The 21,856-nt window shown below is 39.9% G+C and overlaps 1 protein-coding gene across 15 annotated transcripts in view; it reads right to left on the bottom strand.

Moving 5' to 3' along the window:
• Window positions 1-21,856, bottom strand: part of DOCK10 (dedicator of cytokinesis 10) — a 309,263-nt gene that overhangs the window by 156,084 nt on the left and 131,323 nt on the right. For all 15 annotated transcript variants that reach the window (XM_060410412.1, XM_042244317.1, XM_042244315.1 and 12 more), the window contains one exon: window positions 7,709-7,798. In XM_060410412.1, the coding sequence (XP_060266395.1) occupies window positions 7,709-7,798 (90 nt within the window). The remainder of the gene's footprint in view (window positions 1-7,708; window positions 7,799-21,856) is intronic.

The raw sequence follows: 21,856 nt of genomic DNA on the forward strand, positions 1-21,856 counted from the left end.
ATGATTTAAATGTGTTTTTCAAAGGGTCAGAGGTAAAAGTGGTTAAGAGCATGGTGTTAATTCCCACTCTGTGTGAATGTGGGAAAGTTATTGATCATTCAGAACCTGCTTTGTAGGGTTTAAAATGAGGCAGCAGTTCTGTAACATAAAATGCTCTCTCTCTCTCTACATATATATATGTATATATACATATATATACCTACATATCTAACCTATATATAGAATGTTGCCGAACTCTGACTTGTGTTAGTTTTACATAACTGTGAAGTGCTTTAGTGGATGTGAAGTACACCTATACTCTTCTCTGGGGGAATACTTAACCTTACATTTCATAGACACAAAAGAGAATTAATAACAGATAAAACAGTAAAGGAAGAGATTGCTCATTTTATTTAAGTTCCCATTAAAAGCACAAAGTTATTCAAGATTTGAAAAAGGAAAGAATGGCCACCGCCTTTCCTAAGAGGCTCAGAGTTGTCAAAAGTAGAGTGTAGAGAGGCAGAATGCAACATTAGTGTTGAACTTGGGGTGTTTAAATAAGATTCATGTCAATTTGTTGCCTAGCAATCAGGGTATTTATCCTTGCCACCTAGTGGGGAGCAACAGGGCAACTGAGCACAGGGTGGATCCAAAAGTTTGCTTAGTGCAATACGGCAGCCACTGTAAGGGGAACACGTGTTTCTACAAAATCCTACAAAAATGGCAATGTGAATTCACTTCAGGGCTGGCTTACTCTGGTTGGAAAAATTCAGTCAATGTTTTGCAAAGTATGGCCCAATAACTACAGGCATTAGGATTACAAAGCTACAGGGGGTTGTTAGGGTGAAGACTGAGGCAAGTGTTCTTTCCAGAGTGCAGCTATAGCAAAGCACACATGGCAGTCAGCATCGTGGTTAAGAGGCTAGGGGCCGGAGAGCATGGGTTGGGATGCTGGACCCGACTATTCCCAGCTGTATAATGCTGTACATGTTCCTTAATTTTTCTATGAAAGTTTCCTCATCATTAGAAGGTGAGGATGATGATGAAACCTATGTCTGTCATTATTGCAAGCAAAGGCCTGAGAAGCATATCTGGCCCAAAGTAACTAGTCAATAACGATCAGCAGCTATTAGCTACTGAGGTCAAGACTTCTTGGCAGCCTACTTCTCTGGGGTTATTTCTCAGTCTTAACTCAGTCTTAACCCAGCTCTCTGGGGACCCCTTCCTTTTTATCTACTGTCTCCAGGCTCGACTATTCATATTTCTTTATCATCATGTGATGTTTGTCTTCTATCCCAAGGCATAAGTTTTCCCTTTATCTCCATCCTTAAAAACAAGTACAACTATGGGGCTCTTCACAGTGTTTTCACTACTAGTGATCTGGAAAAATGAGCAGGGAAAAAAGAGTTTCTTCCCAGGCTTCTTCCACTTTCTTCTACTGTAGATCCACAAGGGTGGGAAAAACATGGTAAGAAGATTCATTCACACTGTCAAGGCAGATGCTCTGTCCTGAGATTCACAACAGAAAAGTTTAGGGTGATGAAGTCTCTAAAGTGACTACCTAATGACTGGAAGCATACAGTTGGATTTTAACTTTTGGAGACAATTTTAGGGAATAGATTCAAGTTGCTTTCAATTTTTGCAGTATTTTTAGATATACTCTAACTTTTAAAAAATATTTTTTATTAAAAAAATTTGTTTGTAACCACAACAATACAGAATCTATACATTGGGCATTCCACTTAATGCACTTAAATGTGTATAATTTTTATTGCCTACTTATTATTGTAAAATGCAGATGTGCCAAAACATATTCAACCCCACTTATATCAGCTGATATTACAAATTGGGCTTCCCTGGTGGCTCAGTGGTAAAGAACCCTCCTGCCAATGCAGGAGACTCGGGCTCAGTCCCTGGGTTGAGAAGATCCTCTGGAGAAGGAAATGGCAATCCACTCCAGTATTCTTGCGTGGGAAATCCCAAGGACAGAGGAATCTTTCAGGTTACAGTCCATGGGGTTGAAAAGAGTTGGACATGACTGAGCAACTGAGCATGCACGCATGCACACTGTACTCATGCTTGTAGTTATATTTTATGCTCTAGTGTTTGTTTTTCTAAAATGTATGTTGCATATTTATACGCATTTGAGTATCTCTAAATGCCATAGACATGTGAGAATTAGAAACATTATGTGATAGTGTTTGTCTCCCTATATGCCTACTCTCATTTCTTCATTCAGATATCATACATCATTTTTGTTTTAATTTGTATTTCTATGATTACATGTGTAGCTTGGCAAATCTACGTTCCTCTGGGCCAACTTAAAATTCCTGCTCTTTTTGAATTTCCTGCTCCTTTCTTTGTGTTCATATTTCTTGGGTTATTTACCTTTTTCTTATTAATTTATAGAACTTTGTGTATTAGGAATGTCTGTGGGGGAGTGTGGGAAAAGATATGAGTTGTGAATAAATTCTCTAACCATTTTCTTTGGCTTTATTGATGGCACCATTCATCATCAAAATTCAAGACTTTGTTAAATGCATGCATTTTTCATAACTTTTCATTTTAAAATGTCTTCCCATGTTTTTACAGCTTCTGCTTTTGAAATTAAGATATAAAAAATTCATCTGGAATTAATTTTTACATGTACTGTTAGATACAGCCCTGACTACTTTTGTCCAAAATGGCTAGCCAAGTGGTATTTGTAGAACAGTCCACCCTTCACCAGGAATTTGAGGTGCCACATTTACCATTTATCAAGTAACCATACGCATTTGGGTCTGTTTCAAATACTTGGTTTCTTTTACTGGCTAATTATTATTATTTTTTTTTTAATTTCAGAAGCAGAGAATGATGGAGAATGTCTATTTTTAAGAGTTAACATTTATCTAATACCAAAGAAATAAAAAAAAACTAGAGCCAGACTTCACTCATGAATATAAATGCAAAAATTTGAAAAAAATTAGCAATTCTAGTGCAGCAAAGAATTAAGGTAGAAATACAACTTGAACAAGAAAGTTTAAACCAGAAACACAAGTATGTATTCATAGGACAGTAACCTATTAATTCTATTGCAGCACTAAATTCAAGCAAAAAGCTATTATGTCAATAGGCTGGATATGAATTTTGTAACACTGGGTATCCAGTCTTTATAAACACTGTGGAGACCAAAAAAGGTCCTTCTTAAACATGATAAAGACCAGAAAGACCTTCGTTAGACATTTCTTTTGTCTCTGAAACTATCATAAAACATCAAATCAAGAATAAGACAGGATGCTTGATTGGAATTATTATTCAATATTGTTTTAGAGATGTTAGATAATAAGACAAAAATTAAAGAAACAATATACTTATTAGAAAAAAAGAAATTTTAAATTTGAAAATGAGTAGCTTTTAAAAAATATCAGCAATAAATAGTAAGAAAAGACATCTATTCACAATTTTGCAACAATACTATAAAATATGTGGAAATAAATTGAACAACAAAGTTAAAGATTTTTAAGAAGGAAGTGTATTTAATACACTAGATAGGGTATTAAAAAAGCAGAGACATCACTTTCCTGACAGAGGTCCATATAGTCAAAGCTATGATTTTTCCAGTAATCATGTAGGGATGTGAGAGTTGGACTATAAAGAAGGCTGAGCTCTGAAGAACTGATACTTTCTAATTGAGGTGTTGGAGAAGACTCTTGAGAGTCCCTCGGACTTAAAAATGGACTAAAGGAAATCAACCCTGAATATTCATTGGAAGGACTAGTGCTGAAGCTGAAGTTCCAATACTTTGGCCAACTGATGTGAAGAATCGACTCACTGGAAAAGACCCTGATTCTAGGAAGTATTGAGAGCAAGAGAAGAGGGCGACAGAGGATAAGATGGTTGGATGGCATCACTAACTCAATGAACATGAGTTTGAACAAACTCCGGGAGATAGTGAAGGACAGGGAAGCCTCGCATGCTGCAGTCCATGGGGTCACAAAGAGTCGGACACGACTGAGCAACTGAGCCACAACAACAACAAAAAGTACAATAGTTTAGTAAAGAAAACATAAAAAGACCTACTTAAATATTCCCTGTTACGAATTTCAACATCATAAATATTTCAAATCATACCTAAGTTAATACATGCTTACTGTAGGAGTTTTGTAGACCTGGTCTCAATGATTTTGATTTGCTTGTGCAGAAAATGATTTACCAGCTTTTTTAAAAAAAAAAAAAACAAAAAAAAACCCAAAAAATAAAAAATAATGATGCCCTACAAGATATGGAAACTTCCTCTAAGGTAACTGTAAACAAAATACTTTGGTACTGATGTCATACTTTTAACAGTAAATGTGAAAACAGTATAATCCGATATTCTGATGTTTTCTGAATGACATTTTACTCATTCTTTCTCATCACCTTCTTGGAAGATGTTGTAGTTTAATGTGAACTTTGAGAAAATAAATATGAAATGACAGTTGGGGAGAAGAGGACAACTCTATGGCAAAGATGGTGTGGACTGAATGGTCCAACATAAAATATATATGATTAATCAGATTAGGAATAATCTGATTAATAAACTTCTACTCATACAAATATGCTTAAAAGCTGAGGAAGGGTTTTGCTGTTTTATGTACCTTTATTATATCCTAATTGGGATATACTATTTTCTTAGGATTAAAGATTACATTTAGATTCCACTACTTTCAATGTGATCTATGCTGGGTAAATGTTATCACTGCATTTTCTGTAAAGGAAGGACTGGCTACACTTACTCATTCAACAGCTGGTGGAGCAGATGGTAAAGAATCTGCCTGCAATGCTGGAGACCCGGGTTCGATCCCTGGGTTGGGAAGATCCCCTGGGGAAGGGAATGGCAACCCACTCCAGTATTCTTGCCTGGAGAATCTCATGAAAGAGAGCCTGGTGGGCTATAGTCCATGGGGTTGCAAAGAGTCAGACAGGACTGAAAGGCAAATGAGAAAAGGAAAGATATGCCCATTTTAATGCAGAGTTCCAAAGAATAGCAAAGAGAGATAAGAAGAATAGCAAAGAGAGATAAGAAAGCCTTCCTCAGTGATCAATGCAAAGAAATAGAGGAAAACAATAGAATGGGAAAGATATAGATTTTTTTCAAGAAAATAAGAGATACCAAGGGAACATTTCATGCAAAGATGGGCACAATAAAGGACAGAAATGGTATGGAGCTAACAGAAGCAGAAGATATTAAGATGTGGCAAGAATACACCAAAGAATTATATAAAAAAGATCTTCATGACCCAGATAACCATGATAGTGTGATCACTCAACGAGAGCCAGACATCCTGGAATGTGAAGTCAAGTGGGTCTTAGAACGCATCACTACGAAGAAAGCTAGTGGAGGTGATGGAATTCCAGTTGAGCTATTTCAAATCCTAAAAGATGATGCTGTGAAAGTGCTGCACTCAATATGCCAGCAAATTTGGAAAACTCAGCAGTGGTTGCAGGACGGGAAAAGGTGAGTTTTCATTCCAATCCCAAAGAAAGGCAATGCCAAAGAATGCTCAAACTACTACACAATTGCACTCATCTCACATGCTAGCAAAGTAATGCTCAAAATTCTTCAAGCCAGGCTTCAACAGTAGGTGAACCGTGAGCTTCTAGATGTTCAAGCTGGATTTAGAAAAGGCAGAGGAACCAGAGATCAAATTGCCAACATCCTTTGGATCATGGAAAAAATCAAGAGAGTTCCAGAAAAACATCTACTTCTGCTTTATTGACTAGGTCAAAGCCTTTGACTGTGTGGATCAGAAAAAACTATGGAAACTTCTTAAAGAGACTGGAATACCAGACCACCTTACCTGCCTCCTGAGAAATCTGTATGCAGTCAAGAAGCAACAGTGAGAACTGGACATGGAACAACAGGACTGGTTCCAAATTGGGAAAGGAGTGCATCAAGGCTGCATATTATCACCCTGCTTATTTAACTTATATGCAGAGTACATCATGAGAAATGCTAGGCTGGATGAAGCACAAGCTGGAATCAAGATTGCCAGGAGAAATATCAATAACCTCAGATACGCAGATGACACCACCTTTATGGCAGAAAGTGAAGAAGAACTAAAGAGCCTCTTGATGAAAGTGAAAGAGGAGAGTGAAAAGTTGGCTTACAACTCAACATTAAAAAAACTAAGATCATGGCATCCGGTCCCATCACTTCATGGCAAATAGATGGAGAAGTAATGGGAACAGTGACAGACTATTTTTGGGGAGCTCCAAAATCACTGCAGATGGTGACTGCAGCCATGAAATTAAAAGATACTTACTCCTTGGAAGGAAAGTTATGCCCAACTTAGACAGCATATTAAAAAGCAGAGACATTATGTTGCCAACAAAGGTCTGTCTCATCAAAGCTATGGTTTTTCCAGTGTTCATGTATGGATGTAAGAGTTGGATTATAAAGAAAACTGAGTGCTGAAGAATTGATGCTTTTGAACTGTGGTGTTGGAGAAGACTCTTAGAGAGTCCCTTGGACTGCAAGGAGATCCATCCAGTTCATCCTAAAGGAGATAAGTCCTGGGTGTTCATTGGAAGGACTGATGCTGAAGCTGAAACTCCAATACTTTGGCCACCTGATGTGAAGAGCTGATTCATTTGAAAAGACCCTGACGCTGGGAAAGATTGAAGGCCAGAGGTGAAGGGGATGACAGAGGATGAGACGGTTGGATGGTACCACCGACCTGATGGACATTAATATATGTAAGCTGTGGGAGTTGGTGAAACCTGGCATGCTGCAGTCCATGGGGTTGCAAAGAGTCAGATATGACTCAGTGACTGAACTGAACTGAGCTACTAACACTTTAATTTTCACTTTCAAACAAATGAGAAATAGCTGTTAAGTGTATGTCCAATTCCTGCCCCAAAGCTGCCTGAAGTCTGGCTAGAAGAAGCAGTTTTATACCAACTTGGAGAAGGAAATGGCAATCCACTCCAGTATTCTTGCCTGGAGAATTCTACGGACAGAGGAGACTGGTGGACTACAGTCTATGGGGTTGCAGAGTCAAACACAACTGAGTGGTTAACACACACACCAACTAAATGGAGATAGATGCTACACCAACAGAATTTATCAGTCTTTAAGCTGTCCAAATGGTTTTGTGTGCGTGTGTGTGCTCAGTCATGTCTGACTCTTTGCGACCCTGTGGATTATAGCCCACCAGGCTCCTCTGTCCATGGAATTTTTCAGGCAAGAATACTGGAGTGGTCTGTCATTTCCTTCTCCAGGGGATTCTCCAGCCCAGGGATCGAAACTGTGTCTCTTGCGTCTCCTACATTGCCAGGCAGATTCTTTACCACTAAGCTAAAAGTGAAGTCTTTAACTGTATCATAGTTAATACTTGAAAGAAATATCTCTTTCAAAAATTTTGTTATCCAAAATTCTCACATAAAATGGCATTTCCTACGAGGCAATCCAAATAAGTAAAATAAAATTAAATCTTTTTGTTAGGAATACTCAGTTATTTCTCAATGTGGGGATTTTAAATTAAGTAAAAACAAAATTTTAAAATTCTAGAACTTGAATGGCCATCAGATAATGAAAAATGATGCACAGGAAATAAGTAATAAAGGTTGAAAGATATTAACTAACTAGTGCATTTGGAATTCTCTATTGAAAAAGAGAGGGAGGCAGCAAAAATAATAAGCTGCATTAAGAACTACATAGGGGAAAACAAAACTTTTTAAAGTAATGGATTGGAAGCATGGCATTTACCTCTTTGACCAGTAAATTTTCTGCTTTGTGCTCTGCATCTTCAGGTACTGTTGAATACAAGGTTCGGATGTCCCAAGATACTGTGGTGGTCTGAGAAGAACAAGGAAAGAGAATTAAATCTTCCAACTTGAAAGCACTGTGCAGACCACTATCCCCAAGACACAATAAGAAAGTGTATTAGATCCCAGTATTTGAGGATAAGAGAAGATGGAAACTTCCATAGTTCTTAGCAATTTACTCTCTACGAGGGAAGATTCACACCTCTTTTGATCACCACTAGAAGCATTACAGTTTCAAGTCTGAAAGCATTAGTCACTCAGTTGTGTCAGACTCTGTGACCCCATGGATTGGAGCCCACCAGTCTCTTTTCTCCATGGAATTCTCCAGGCAAGAACGCTGGAGTGGGTTGCCATGCCCTTCTCCAGGGGATCTTCTCGACCCAGGAATAGAACCTGGGTCTCCTGTACTGCAGGCGGATTCCTTACTGTCTGAGCCACCAGGGAGAATTACAGTTAGTCCCTCCTTATTTGTGGTTTCAGTTACCTGTGGCTAACCAGGGTCCAAAAATATTAAATGGAAACTTCTAGTGTTCTGTTATGAGATGTATGATGGTATCTCAAGCCACTCCACTCCGCCTGCCCCCACTATCCTATCTCATTGACCTTCTCAGGGTTCCAGAATCCAGGATCACCTACAGCAGATGTCCCTCCTTCTGATTTATTGTCAGAAGGTCAATAAATAGTAGCCTAATACTATGTCACTACATCATTCACCTCACTTCATCTCATCACCTAGGCATTTTATCATCTCATATCATCACTGGAAGAAGGGTGAGTACAGTATGAGAACATACTGTGATAGAGAGACCACATTCACATATTTTGTATTAGAGTATAATTGTTCTGTTTTACTATTAGTTACTGTTGTTAATCTTTTACTGTGTCTAATTTATAAGTTAAACATCATCACAGGTATGTGTGTATAGGAAAAAATAGTACTTATAGAGTACTATCTACACTTTTAGGCACCCACTAGTCATCTTGGGGTGTATTCCCAATGTACAATGGAAGATTATGATATTACAGACTACTGTTTTCTCTATGGAGCTCACAATTTTAAGCTCTTTCCTTCCATGGAGAAAACAAAAATTGGGGCATCTATATATTTTGACTATTTATATTGGTACCTTTGTTGCTGTTGATGATAAAATACATTCGAAATGAAAAAGAAAACCTACAAAATCAGCATTATGTCAATCCTACTGTGAATAATCCCCTGAATAGTCACAGGGTAAATTTGGCCCCTTTCAGAAGCCATGTGTGTGTAGCCACAGATAGGGTGGGAGAGAAGAAAGGGTATTCAGTAAATCTAGACCTTGAAGAAAATAAGTCATGTTTTTGGTGTCTTTATTTTCATAGCAATAAAACATCTTCAACTTTAAACAAACCAATTTTTATTAAATGAATATACATTAACTAAAAGGATAAAGTATCTCTTAAAAGAAAACATTTAAAATGTAATGCTTAGATTGTTTCCTCTGTATATATCTTATGGGATGCCATGTAACTTTGCAACCCCAGCCACCAGCTTCCTTTATTCTGTTCTCCTTGGTGATTACAGGGGTGCTGGGATGATGAGTCTGTCAGGATACATGGTACCAACAGTTGGGATCTTTTATTTTGTACACTGTCAAACCTACAAATCATATAGCACAAATTTTCTAGTGGCTCAGATGGTAAAGAATCTGCCTGCAATGTAGAAGACATAACAGACTAAGGTTCAAGCCTGGGTCAGGAAGATCCCCTGTAGAAGGGACTGGCAACCCACTCCAGTATTATTGCCTGGCGAATCTCATGGACAGAGGAGTCTGGCTGGCTATAGCGCATGGGGTTGCAAAGAGTAAAACATGACTGAGCTACTGACATTTTCACTTTCAGGATTCGTTTGAGCTGCTCTAGATGAAGTGCAGACTGCCAATGAAGGAGACATGGGTTCAGTCTCTGGGTTGGGAAGATCCTCTGCAGAGGAAATGGCAACCCACTCCAGTATTCTTGCCTGGAGAACTCCATAGACAGAGAAGCCTGGCAGGCTACACAGTCCACGGGGTTGCAAAAGAGTCAGACATGACTTAGTGACTAAACAACAACAACAGATGAAGGGCATTTTTCCTAGACTAATTATTTAAGTAGATGAGAGTCTCAAAATCTGTCCTTACTGTCACAGAAGATGGGAAGGGGAGGGGTCCAGGCAATTTAGTCTTTTGAGCTCACAATGGCAACTGCAGCTCTGCCACCAGGGTCAGAATCATTCCTTATCTTCTAATCCTAGGCTCATATTTTCTTCAATTTTTTCTTTACTCTTGATATAAGCTCTTGGTGGGAAAGCAGTCTGGTCTGTTTTGTTCACTGTTATAACCTCAGTGCCTGGCTGGGTGCTCAAATACTTACTTGTGTGTGGTGTGTGTCTGTGGTTGCCTGTTGTGTATGTCTGTGTGAATGCATGTGTGTGTGATGTGTGTCTGGTGGGTGTGTATGTGTGTGTAGTGTCTGTGTGATTATGCATGGAGGTAGACTGTATTTGAGAGTGTGTGTGTGTGCACGTGTGTACATGGTGAGTGTGTGTCACATGTGAGTGAGTGTGGTCTCTGAGTGTATCTATGAGTGAATGAGTATGTGGATGTGCATGTATGTATGTGCATATCGGGAAGCTGGAGTTTGGACCCTGAAAGAAGAAAAATGTCATGTGAATGTAACATGACGGGAAACAAAATAATGGGAAAATTATATTCAAGATACATCATATGGCAAAAATAAAAGCTCATCTTGAAACAGATAAAGAGCCTCTCTATCAGTGTGTTTGCCCCAGGATTTGACTGCAGTGTGTAAAGGAAGTTTGGAAGTGCTCAGAGGCCATGGCTATTGATTCAAGCCAAGTGTAGATACACATACAGGGAACAATTACTTCCTATGTGAAACACGCTGGGGCCAATGTGTGTGTGCTAAGTTGCTTCAGTCGTGCCCAACTCTTTGTGACCCCATGGAGTGCAGCCCACCAGGCCCCTCTGTCCATGGATTTCTCCAGGCAAGAATACTGGAGTGGGTTGCCATTTCCTCCTCCAGGGTATCTTCCCAACCCAGGGACTGAACCTAGGTCTCTTGTATCTCCTACACTGGCAGGAGGGTTCTTTACCACTAGTGCAATCTGGCTCAGACAGTAAAGAATCTGCTTGCAATGCAGGAGACGTGGGTTTGATCTCTGGGTTGGGAAGATCCTCTGGAGAAGGAATGGCAACCCACTCCAGTACTCTTGCCTGGAGAATTCCATGGACGGAGGGGCCTGGTGGGCTACAGTCCATGGGGTCACAGAGAGTTGGACACGACTGAGCAACTAACAGACACACAGAGCCACCTGGGAAGCCCCCAAAGTATGGAACACTTCACGAATTTGCATTTTCATAGCAAGTCCTACATTTCGGGAGTCAACGTAGGACTTTACTATTATTTAGATTTTACATTTTTATTCCTTTTGAATTGCCTCTTTCAAATTGTTTCTTTTGTGTTATTTACTCTGTTAGAAGATAAACAGTAAACAAACTCCATTGAAAGGCTGGAGTAGAAGATGAGAATCCGTGCCTAAAGTGAGCTTTGGGGATTATTGTTGGATTTCAATTATCTGGGGATAACTTCTTTCCTGTTTGGACAGATAATTTGCAGATACACAATGTAACTTGATTGGTTTCCAGGGAACATTACATACTGTGATCTACTGGCAAGATTAATGATTTTTTTTTTCTCTAATTCAAAAATGTTTCTATATTTCAATCATTATTTTATAATAAAATTTTTATATTAAAGCAAGACTCCTCTTTTTCATTATCCACAACAGTTTCTTATTGATTTCTGGCCTTTAAAATATAATAGCTTCTCTAAAATACTCTAAATCTGATGGACAGTGAAGGGACCTGCAGTTTATTTTCCTGTTTAGTTATAACATAAGCTTGTTGTCCCACTAAGATCAGTACTCTGTGGTATAGTTCAATAGAGTTAATTAATGAGCTGGTTTAAGAAGTTTTTTTTTTTTCTTTATGGTAGGTTTCTGGAAGGTGGGCTTGGGTTTCCAGTAACGATAATCACACTATTATTTGATTTGTGATGTTACCAGAGTAAAGATTAGGGCCCCAAATACATAGGGTAATGCTCACACTTGATGTATGATTGGAAGTTCATTGAATTTGGGGTAATAAAAATTAATCATATGTACAATGGTTATGTATGATTCCTGATGACCTCTAGCTATGAGATGATGCCAAATTCTTTACTAACTAAGGCAGTTAGGGCTGAGCCACTCTCATGTAACCACATGAGAAATATAAAACAATATTTTACAACATGCAAATCTAATACCTGTACAGAGTACACAGATACAAGAAAAGGAATGTATAGTAGGACACTACTGACCTCAGTTATAGTTTGCCATAATTTTGGAGACTTTACTTGAAAAAGCAGAAGGCCTCCATAAAATTTCAACTTTAAGAATTGGAGAGCTTCTACTCATTTTTTTAATTCCTTTTCTTCACTTTTAATTGAAGTGCAGTTAATGTACAATATTATATAAATTATAGGTGGACAACATACTGATTCCCAATTTTTAAAGGTTATATTCCATTAATAGTTACTACACAATACTGGCTATATTCCCTGTATTGTATTATATATCCTTGCAGCTTATTTTATACATAACAGTCTGTCCCTCTTCATCCCTTATCCCCATCTTGCTCATTTTAAATTTCTTTCATGTGTCTCTGTTGAAGCAAAAATAAATTGATCAAATAAGAAGAAAAGTATACAGAGTCATATTTGTTAGGGTGTTAACACGGCTACAAAGAATTTCTTTTCTGAGAATTAGATGCTTTCAGACCACGACAAATTGCCTTGGCCACAGCAGACTTCCTGTTCTCTTTTATAAACCCTCTGGTCGACAATTAGTAGAGCTCAGTAGCATGAGACGGAGTTGAGACTCAACTGGCGCTTAGCCAAGCTCCTCTTCTGGTGGTAGAATCTTATAAGGGGCCTATTGTCCAGGGATTAGGCATTTGGAAATAAAAACTGTCCTTTTATTTATGAAACAAGACATGCAGGCCTGTGTGTGTAGTTTCAGGCCCAAGACATTCAGACATCCTCCACTGCAGCCCTGAAACTCTCTGGTTCCTTCTCCTCTGTAGTGGGTCGTCTTTGTGGCTTTGTCACAGCCACCATTCTGCTGGGGACTGCAGAAGTCGTCATTCCAAGCACATAGTGGCCATTTCTCAATCGGCCAAAGGCCACTGTCAAGAGTCTAAAAAAGAAGTTGCTTTTCCTATCTTGGAGTTGAGCAAAGATCCCTCTGACAGCATTGTTGATCCCAGCTGCTCAAAACAGTGAACAAAAATGATGGTGTTTAGAGTAACCCATCAGTGGAGCTTGAGAAATCAACAATCCCCTCAATAAGGACTATTAACTAACACTTCACGTCAATTCCAGCCTAAGCATGTGTTTTAAAGTAGTCTTCACCTAAATTTCTCAAACACTGATGCTGCTTTTTATCATAGGAGAGCAGACACTTAACGAATCTGTTGCTTGAAACACATTTTTACCCCATTCAGAAAAGTATTGTGATTTTATTTTTTTTTAATAGGTGAGCATTTCATATTAATACTTTCAATGTGCTTTCAGGGAAAGGTCCTTCTTGCTTTGCTAAAGTTAAATTGTATGGGAAATGCACAAATGGTGAGCAGTTGCCCATAACTGGACCCTCGTCATCATCCAACCAAGTCAAGCCTGGTGACTCATCCACCATAGTATTTAAGTATATAATTAGGGAACTTTGGAAATCTTTTTCAAAACCCTTTTACTCTTGGACAAGCAAACCACTGAGCAAGTCACTTCCCTTTTCTGTGCTTCATTTTCTAGGCTCCAAAATGTGTCTCATCTCCTTCAAGGAAGTAAGGACAAAACATTTTATGTATGGAAAACTCTAAGTATTAATAGATCAGTGTTCCAACAATAGAAAGATAGTATTGCTTCGGGGTCTGCCCTTGGCGAGGACTCAGAGGCTGCGGTCTGAGCTCACTTTCCAGGAAGCATAGGGGAACAGCCTGATCCCTGTGAGGCCTGCAGACAAGGATTCATGGGGGAGCAAACAGACGCAAGACACAAGACAATCCCCCACAGGCCACTCGCCACGGCATCGTTTCCGATGGCTGCTCACACTTCTTCATTCTGGACTCATGCCTACCCATGACTTGCCCATTTTCCTTCTCCTCTCATAAATCTTTTTACCTTGTTCTTTCCTAATCTCAGGCTTGATATAGATATCAGTTCTTTTGAAAATTCTCTCTAATTCATCCATCATGCATCTTCTCTTCTTTGAACTATATCATTTACTATCTGTATCACCCGTGAAGTCTGCAGCTAAACTACAGAATATTTTAGACTCATAAGCTTTACTAGTGATTAACTCAGCCAGTCATTTCACATGTGTGGTTTTGTTTGCTTTTGTTTGTAAGCAAGCCACACTATACCCCCTTTGGCAATAAAATATTACTACTAATCAAATGTACTGCTATGCTGTTTATTGTGGCTCTGGTATATCTTGTTATTCTTTTTAAAGAATGATGTACCTGAATGCAGACATGTGTTTTTATGATTTTCTGGTATACTGTCTCTGACCACCTATATCACACCTATCTTAACACCTCAAAACATCCTCATCTTTAAAACAGCAGTGTTATTGAAATATAACTGATTTGCCATAAAATTCACCCTTTCAAAATGAACTCAGTAGTTTTAAGTCTATGCATGGACTATGCAATCATCATCACTATTTAATTTTAGAACATTTTCATCACCCCCCAAATAAACTCCATATTTACTAGAAGTTACTCCCTTTCTCCCTTCTCCCCAGCCCTAGGCAACTGTAACCAGCTTCCTGTCTCTAAGGATTCTCCTACTGCGGGCATTTCATGTGAATGAAATCACACCACGGGTACTCTTTTGGGACTGGCCTCTTTTGCTTAGCATAATGTTTCCAGCTAATGTTGTAACACCCATGTTGTAACATTTATCAGTCCTCCATTCCTTTTTATGGCTGAATAATATTCCATTGTATAGACATACCACACTTTATTTATCCACTCTTCAGTTGATGAACATTTGGGTTGTTTCCACTTAGGATTATGAATAATACTGCTATGAATATTCCTACAAAAGTCTTTATATGGACATATATTCCTAGCACAATCAAGTCCAGAGCAGTCTCATCTTCACATATCCTTTACTGAATTGAAGTAAGCCCTCTAGAACCCCTTCTCTGCAATACTACAATGGTTAATATTTGTCCCAAATCATGCACCTTATTTTTATAAGAAGCAGTTGGTTCAGAGCATGCTTTTTAGACAGAAACTCTAGTAGCAAAAATCAAGGTGCTTCTGCTTGATTTCTGTCATCATAGTTACTCTATATCCTTGAACAAGAGCCTTTCCAAATCTCAGCTTCATTAGCTTGTAAATGAGAGGAATATTCTAACTTAGAATAATCTAGTTTGACAAAGACTCTTACTTAGCTTTTAAATTTCAATCACAGTGATCTTGCATGAACACCAAGAGCCATTTAAAGTCTGATTTCAGGCTAAGAAACCAAGGATATAAAAAGAGGTTAACATTCCTATAAAATGTTAGGCTGTGTCTCAGTAAGAGACGAAAGAGGAAGACAATAAACACTCAAGGCTTTTCTGCTTTTCCATTTAAGACATATTAAGGTCTGTATTTCTGCTTCCTCTGACAAAACGACCCATGTGGTTGAGCATGGAAGTCCCCACATACCAGGCTGCTTTTTATAGTTAAAAACATTCTATGAAAGAACAAACGTTAAATCACAACTCACTAAGTTCTGCTAATAAGTCATGAAAAATGCAGGATGTATTTGTCAGCCCTGAGACTCTAATTCTGAACTACTGATAAGAAGAAAGGATTTGAGAAGATGATGTCAACTCACTCAACAGGCTATTTTGGAAGTGTAATGTAAGCCTATGACTTTGAGAAAGCCACTGACCAGTGGGGAAAGTCTAACCTTTCAAGCCGGCTTCTTGGTCATGTTGGTGTCCTTGCTGTCTACAACATAGCTCACAGGAAACTGGGCCAGGAAACTGACGAAACAGCAGCGTGGCTGGGCTGGGCCGGATGGAAATACAGTTGAGAGGGTGGCCTTTCCACAGCATAGGTATTGCTTTCGAACCCCTGAACTGTCTTCTTTAAGGGTTTTACATCTCCTAGAAATGATGCCACTGCAGGCTTTCTGTCTCTTTCGCTCAGAAAGAAACTCATTTCTGGCTTTCTCACTTTTTTGTTCTGCTGTTTTGTATCAGCCTCTCCTTCAATGGAATCACTTCACAATATGATTCAGTGTGCCCTTGAAACTGTTCTTTAGCTCTTGTTTTTTTCCCCTACTCTCCTTGCCTATTTGTGAAGCCACAATTTGGTGACTAAGTTCTTCATTTTTTGGTCTTCAGTTTCTATTACTACCAGTTTCAAAATGAAAGATGAGAAAAACAAGAGTAGAAACACAATTATTGAAGGAATACATGTGTTTGAAATGAATGAGTTAATAAACACATCTAGACTGCTTATTCCAAGAAACCATTATGATGCAAGCACTACAGAAGATCACACTGCCTGCTTCCAGAACCCACACACCAGAGGAAGTATTTCTACCTCATGGGCCAAGAAAGAGGAAAATACTTCTACTTCGGTTTCTTAATCTAAAAGACGACGATGTTAATTCAATGTTCAACAATCTTTATTGAATGCCCATGAGCCAGATGTTGTGTTGGGTACTTAAAATACAGATATGAATTGATTTCTCCCTTGCCTAGTGAATAAGTACATGGTGTTACAGGGAGGAAATCAGCCTTTGTTGATGGTGGCTAAGTGCTGGTCAATGTACTACATGGAATGAGCCTCTGGGGAAGAGGATTATGATCTTAGTGCAGTTTTTTTAAGGTTAAGATGTGTCAGAGACGAAAGTAGCATAGTAGTGATCTCAACAAAGTTGAGGACTTCATTCTCTTTATTCTCAAATTTCATTTCAGAATGGCCTTTATGGTTCCTAAAAGCACTCAAAATTATATTCTAAAACAATAACCTAAGAGATTTCCCTGGCAATCCGGTGATTAACACTCTGCTTCCAATGCAGGGGACGCGAGTTCAATTCCTGGTCAGGGAATTAAGCTCCCATATGCCACACGGCACAGCCAAAAAACAAATAAATAAAAAAATTAAAAATCTACATGTGTCTGAAAGATAATTCATGAAATAAATATTCGTTTTCTCTTTGCTTGGTGCCAAGTGCCATTCCAGTTGCTGGGGGCCTTGCCATGATCAAGACAGGGACATTCCTGCTTGAGGTTACGCTTTGATGGTGAGAAACATGTGACAGGAGTGCAAAAGCAAATTGAGATATTTCTAGGCACTGGTAAGTGTTATAAAGAGAAGCAAACGGGCGATGTGAGTGACACAGGGTGGGGGTGGGGTAATGTAGGTTGGAAGTCAAGGACGGTTCTTTGAAGCGGTAGCATTTGAACTGAATCGTGAATGAAAGATAGGAAGGCCCTGTGCAGGGTGCATAAAGGCCCCACAGAGCAGGTGGGCTCGGCAGGTTCAGTGAGCACAAAGAATGCTAGGTGACTGGGTAGTGACTGAGGGAAACAGGACCGGAAGATAAGTACTCAGCAATCATCAGGAGTCAGATGAGAAATTGGATTTGACTCTCAAGGCAATGGGAAACCACCGGAAAGTTTTAACTAGAAGTGTAGCATAGCTGTTGCTGCTATTCATTTGCTAAGTTGTGTCCAACTCTTTGTGACCCCATGGACTGCAGCACCTCAGGTTTCCCTGTCCTTCCTTATCTTCCAGAGTTTGCACAAGCTCATGTTTATTGAGTTGGTGGTGCCATCCAATCATTTCATCCTCTGTCCCCACCTTCTCCTTTTGCTTTTATTCTTTCCCAGCATCAGGGTCTTTTCCAATGACTCAGCTCTTCACATCAGGTGGCCAGAGTATTAGAGCTTCAGCTGTAGCACCAATCCTTCCAGTGAATATTCAGGGTTGATTTCCTTTAGGGCTGACCGGTTTGATCTCCTTGCTGTTCAAGGGATTGTCAAGAGTCTTCCCCAGCAGCACAAGTCCAAAGCATCAATTCTTCAGTACTCAGTCTTCTTCATGGTCTAATTCTCAGATGCATACATGACTACTGGAAAAACCATAGCTTTGACTACAGACTTTTGTCAGCAAAGTGATGTCTTTGCTTTTTAATATCCTGTCCTGGTTTGTCATAGCTTTTCTTCCAAAGAGGAAAGTGAAAGTGAACGTGTTAGTCACTCAGTTGTGTTTGACTCTTTGCCATCCCATGGACTATAGCCTGCCAGGCTTCTTTCTCTGTTCATGGAATTCTCCAGGCAAGAATACTGGAGTGGGTTGTCATTTCCTTCTCCAGGGGATCTTCCTGCTCCAGGGATTGAACCTGGGTCTTCTGCATTGCAGGTAGATTCTTTACCATCTGAGCCACTAGGGAAGAGGAAGTGTCTTTTACTATCAAGGCTGCAGTCACCATCCACAGTGATTCTGACACCCAAGAAAATAAAATCTGTCACTGTTTCCACTTTTTCACCATCTATTTGCCACCAAGTGTTGGGAACAATGCCATGATCTTTGTTTTCTGAAAGTTGAGTTTTAAGCCAACTTTTTTGCTTTCCTCCTTCATCAAGAGGCTTTTTAGTTCCTCTTCACTTTTTGCCATTAGAGTGGAATCGTTTGCATATCTAAAGTTGTTGATCTTTCACCTGGAAATCTTGATTCCAGCTTGCGAGTCATTCAGGCCAGCATTTCACATGATGTACTCTGCATATAAGTTAAATAAGCAGGGTGACAATATACAGCCTTGACATACTCCTTTCTCAATTTTGAACCAGTTCATTGTTCCATGTCCATGGAATTATCTGATTGTATTTCCAAAAGCTTCCTTTGAATAAATCAAAGCAAGGCAAAGAAGGATGAAGGAAGACCAGTCAAAGGCTATATCTGGGGATACAGAAGAAAAAGGATGATAATGGCTTGGGCCAGCAGTGTACGTGGAATACTGCCTTGGTAAAAAAAATTATCTCCTTTAAGGGGTATCGAGGACCAGATCAAGCCCTTGTCTCTTGTTACTTCTTCACCATGAGCATTCTTAATCGACTTTAGTTTTCATCCATATTAGGGCACACACTCCTTAAACATGGGGCTTTTGCTTTTCTTGTCAGTCTCTCTTGTCTAGGAAGTGCTATTCTATATTCGGCAACTAGTGGGTGCTGAATAAATATTGATTAAACAAACCAAGTGATGAATCATGTCTGCTGCAGTGTGGGTGCTTGGTAACGTGGAAACACAGAAGTGAGCTAGATTCTTCCAGCCATAAGGCACAACCGGAAAGGACATTTGGAAGGAGAGTGGGGAGCTTGGGACTGCTTCCCCTCCTTTCATTCTGAGGAACCACCTGGGAAGCCCAGAGAATCCTTACCCATCACTCAAGGATAGGCCTGGGAAATGATACCCTAGCCAGGTAAATGGAAGTCTTGCTGTTGCTGAGCAACACCTCTGAATGTGATGCAGGCTGTGGATGGAGCACGCAGTGGCAGAGGGCATTTAAGGAAGGGTTTTACACAGAATCCGCCTGCAATTCGGGAGACCCCGGTTCGATTCCTGGGTTGGCAAGATCAGTGTTCTTGGGCTTCTCCTGTGGCTCAGCTGGTAAAGAATGTGCCTGCAATGTGGGACACCTGGGTTCGATCCCTGGGTTGGGAAGATCCCCTGGAGAAGGGAAAGGCTACCCACTTCAGTATTCTGGCCTGGAGAATTCCGTGGACAGTCCATGGAGTCGCAAAGGACACGACTAAGCGACTTTCACTTTTCACTTTACACAGAAGGAGAGGAGGAAGCCCCCAAAACAAATGAGGTTGCAACGTATAGTGGGGATTCCCAAACTTCTTCTGTGAAAGGTCAGACAGTAAACCCCTTAGGGGCCTCTCTTTCTGTTGCAATTACTGCTCGTACTTGTGGACAGTCATGTCCGACACTTGCGACCCCATGGACTGTAGCCCACCAGGTTCCTCTGTCCATGGGATCTTACAGGCAAGAATACAGGAGTGCGTTGCCAGTTCCTCCTCTGGGGAATCCCCCAGACCCAGGGATCAAACCTGCGTCTCCTGCATTGGCAGGTGGATTCTTTATGCCACTGAGCCACCTGGGCTGCACCTCTGTTGTACCTCTGCAGCCGTATCAGTCAAGTAGCCACTGACAACAGGTGAATGAAAGGGGTCACTGAGTTCAGATAAAACTTCATGGATACCCAAATATAAATTTCATATAATTTTCATGGATTATAAAATATTCTTTTCTCCCCTTCAACCATTTAACAAAATTCTTTGAAGAAAATAAAATAGGGTGCTGTTTTAAAAAAACATGAAAACCATTCTTAGTTATGAGACATGCAAATTTAGGTGACAGGCCACTCATGAACCATAGTTTGTCAACCCTTACTTTGTAGAGTAGGAAAGAGAGAAAACAATTCATCTGAATATTGTTCAAAAGCCAGCAACTTGATGTAATAATATTTAACACTATCCTTTTGTTTGTCAAAACACTGCTTCATGCAAATGAAAAATTAGCTGTTTGTCTAATATGATATTTTCTGATAAGAATGTGGCATCCAATGTCTCTTGAGCACCTGCTAATTGCAAGCTACGCTCCCGTTTGCACTCCCAGCTTCATCTACACCCTGCTATGTGTTTTCCCTGCACAGACCAGATGAGCTTCTAATGACATACACCAGGTCATGTGTTGCCCTTCCTGAAACACTCCAGTGACCTGCCACTTGCCTTTCAGATAAAATGCAAATGTCTTACCTTGTCCTTGCCTGACCTCAACTCTGACCACTCTCTTGGTCCACCCATACTGCTCTTCAATCTCAGATCTCTCCAGGGCCTTTGCAGCAACTTCCTGCAGCCTGAAACCCTCCTTCCTTTCTCAGCTTTTAGCAGGGCTTGTCCTCCTTGGGAATTCAGACTTCAGCTCAAATGTCAGCTTGTCAGAGGTGCCCTTGAGCATCCAGTCCAGCTTAGTTCTTCCCCTCATTATTTCTATTACTTGGCAGTGTTCATTCTTCACAGAACTCTGGTCTTTATCCAAATTATCTTGCTAATTAATTTATTTACTGTTCTTTTTTTTTTTTTTTGCCTGATTCCTTCTACCAGAAGGCAAGCCTCATTAAAACAAGGTAATTTCTGCCTAATCACTGCTATTTTCCCATTCTGAGATTAATATCTAGCATTCGGTATTACAGTTTGTAATTTGTTGAATGAATAAAGGAGAGTGTTTCATGAGAGTGATAGAGTGTTCCATTCAGAACTTTGCTAGTATTTTACCCCAGTTGGGATGAGGGTGACTGTGTACGAGAGGGTTGGGGGGTTCGGTAGGGGAGGAAGACCATGGCTTTGAGAAATGGGTGAGTACCAGATTTTGGAAAATCCCTTGCAAAGAACTTCATTTGGAAAGCAATGGGGGTGGTCACAGAAGGGTCTTTAGCAAGTACAAGATGAAAGAGCTCAGTGTATTTATTGAAATGTTTACCTCAGGAAAATAACAAAGTATGTTATGCTATCCTTTGTTTACAGCATTAAGGATAGCGAAGGATGTAATCAGACCAGTCTTTGTTTAAATGAATGTGGAAAGATGCCAAAAAAATGAATTCAAATCAATGAAATGTTACATTGCATCTATATGCCTCTGTGCTTCTTTGATTTGTTGTGTTTAACTCTTGGTGACTCCATGGACTGTAACCTGCCAGGCACCTCTGTCCATGGGGATTCTCCAGGCAAGATACTGGAGTAGGTTGCCATGCCCTCCTCCAGGGGATCTTCCCAACCCAGGGATCAAATCCAGGTCTCCCGCATTGCAGGCAGACTCTTTACCATCTGAGCCATCAGGGAATCCCAAGAATACTGGAGTGGGTGACCTATCCCTTCGCCAGGAGATCGTCCCGACCCAGGAATTGAACTGGGGTCTCCTGCATTGCAGGCAGA

The sequence above is a fragment of the Ovis aries genome, chromosome 2, assembly GCF_016772045.2.
Source record: "Ovis aries strain OAR_USU_Benz2616 breed Rambouillet chromosome 2, ARS-UI_Ramb_v3.0, whole genome shotgun sequence".
Taxonomy (NCBI): Eukaryota; Metazoa; Chordata; class Mammalia; order Artiodactyla; family Bovidae; genus Ovis; species Ovis aries.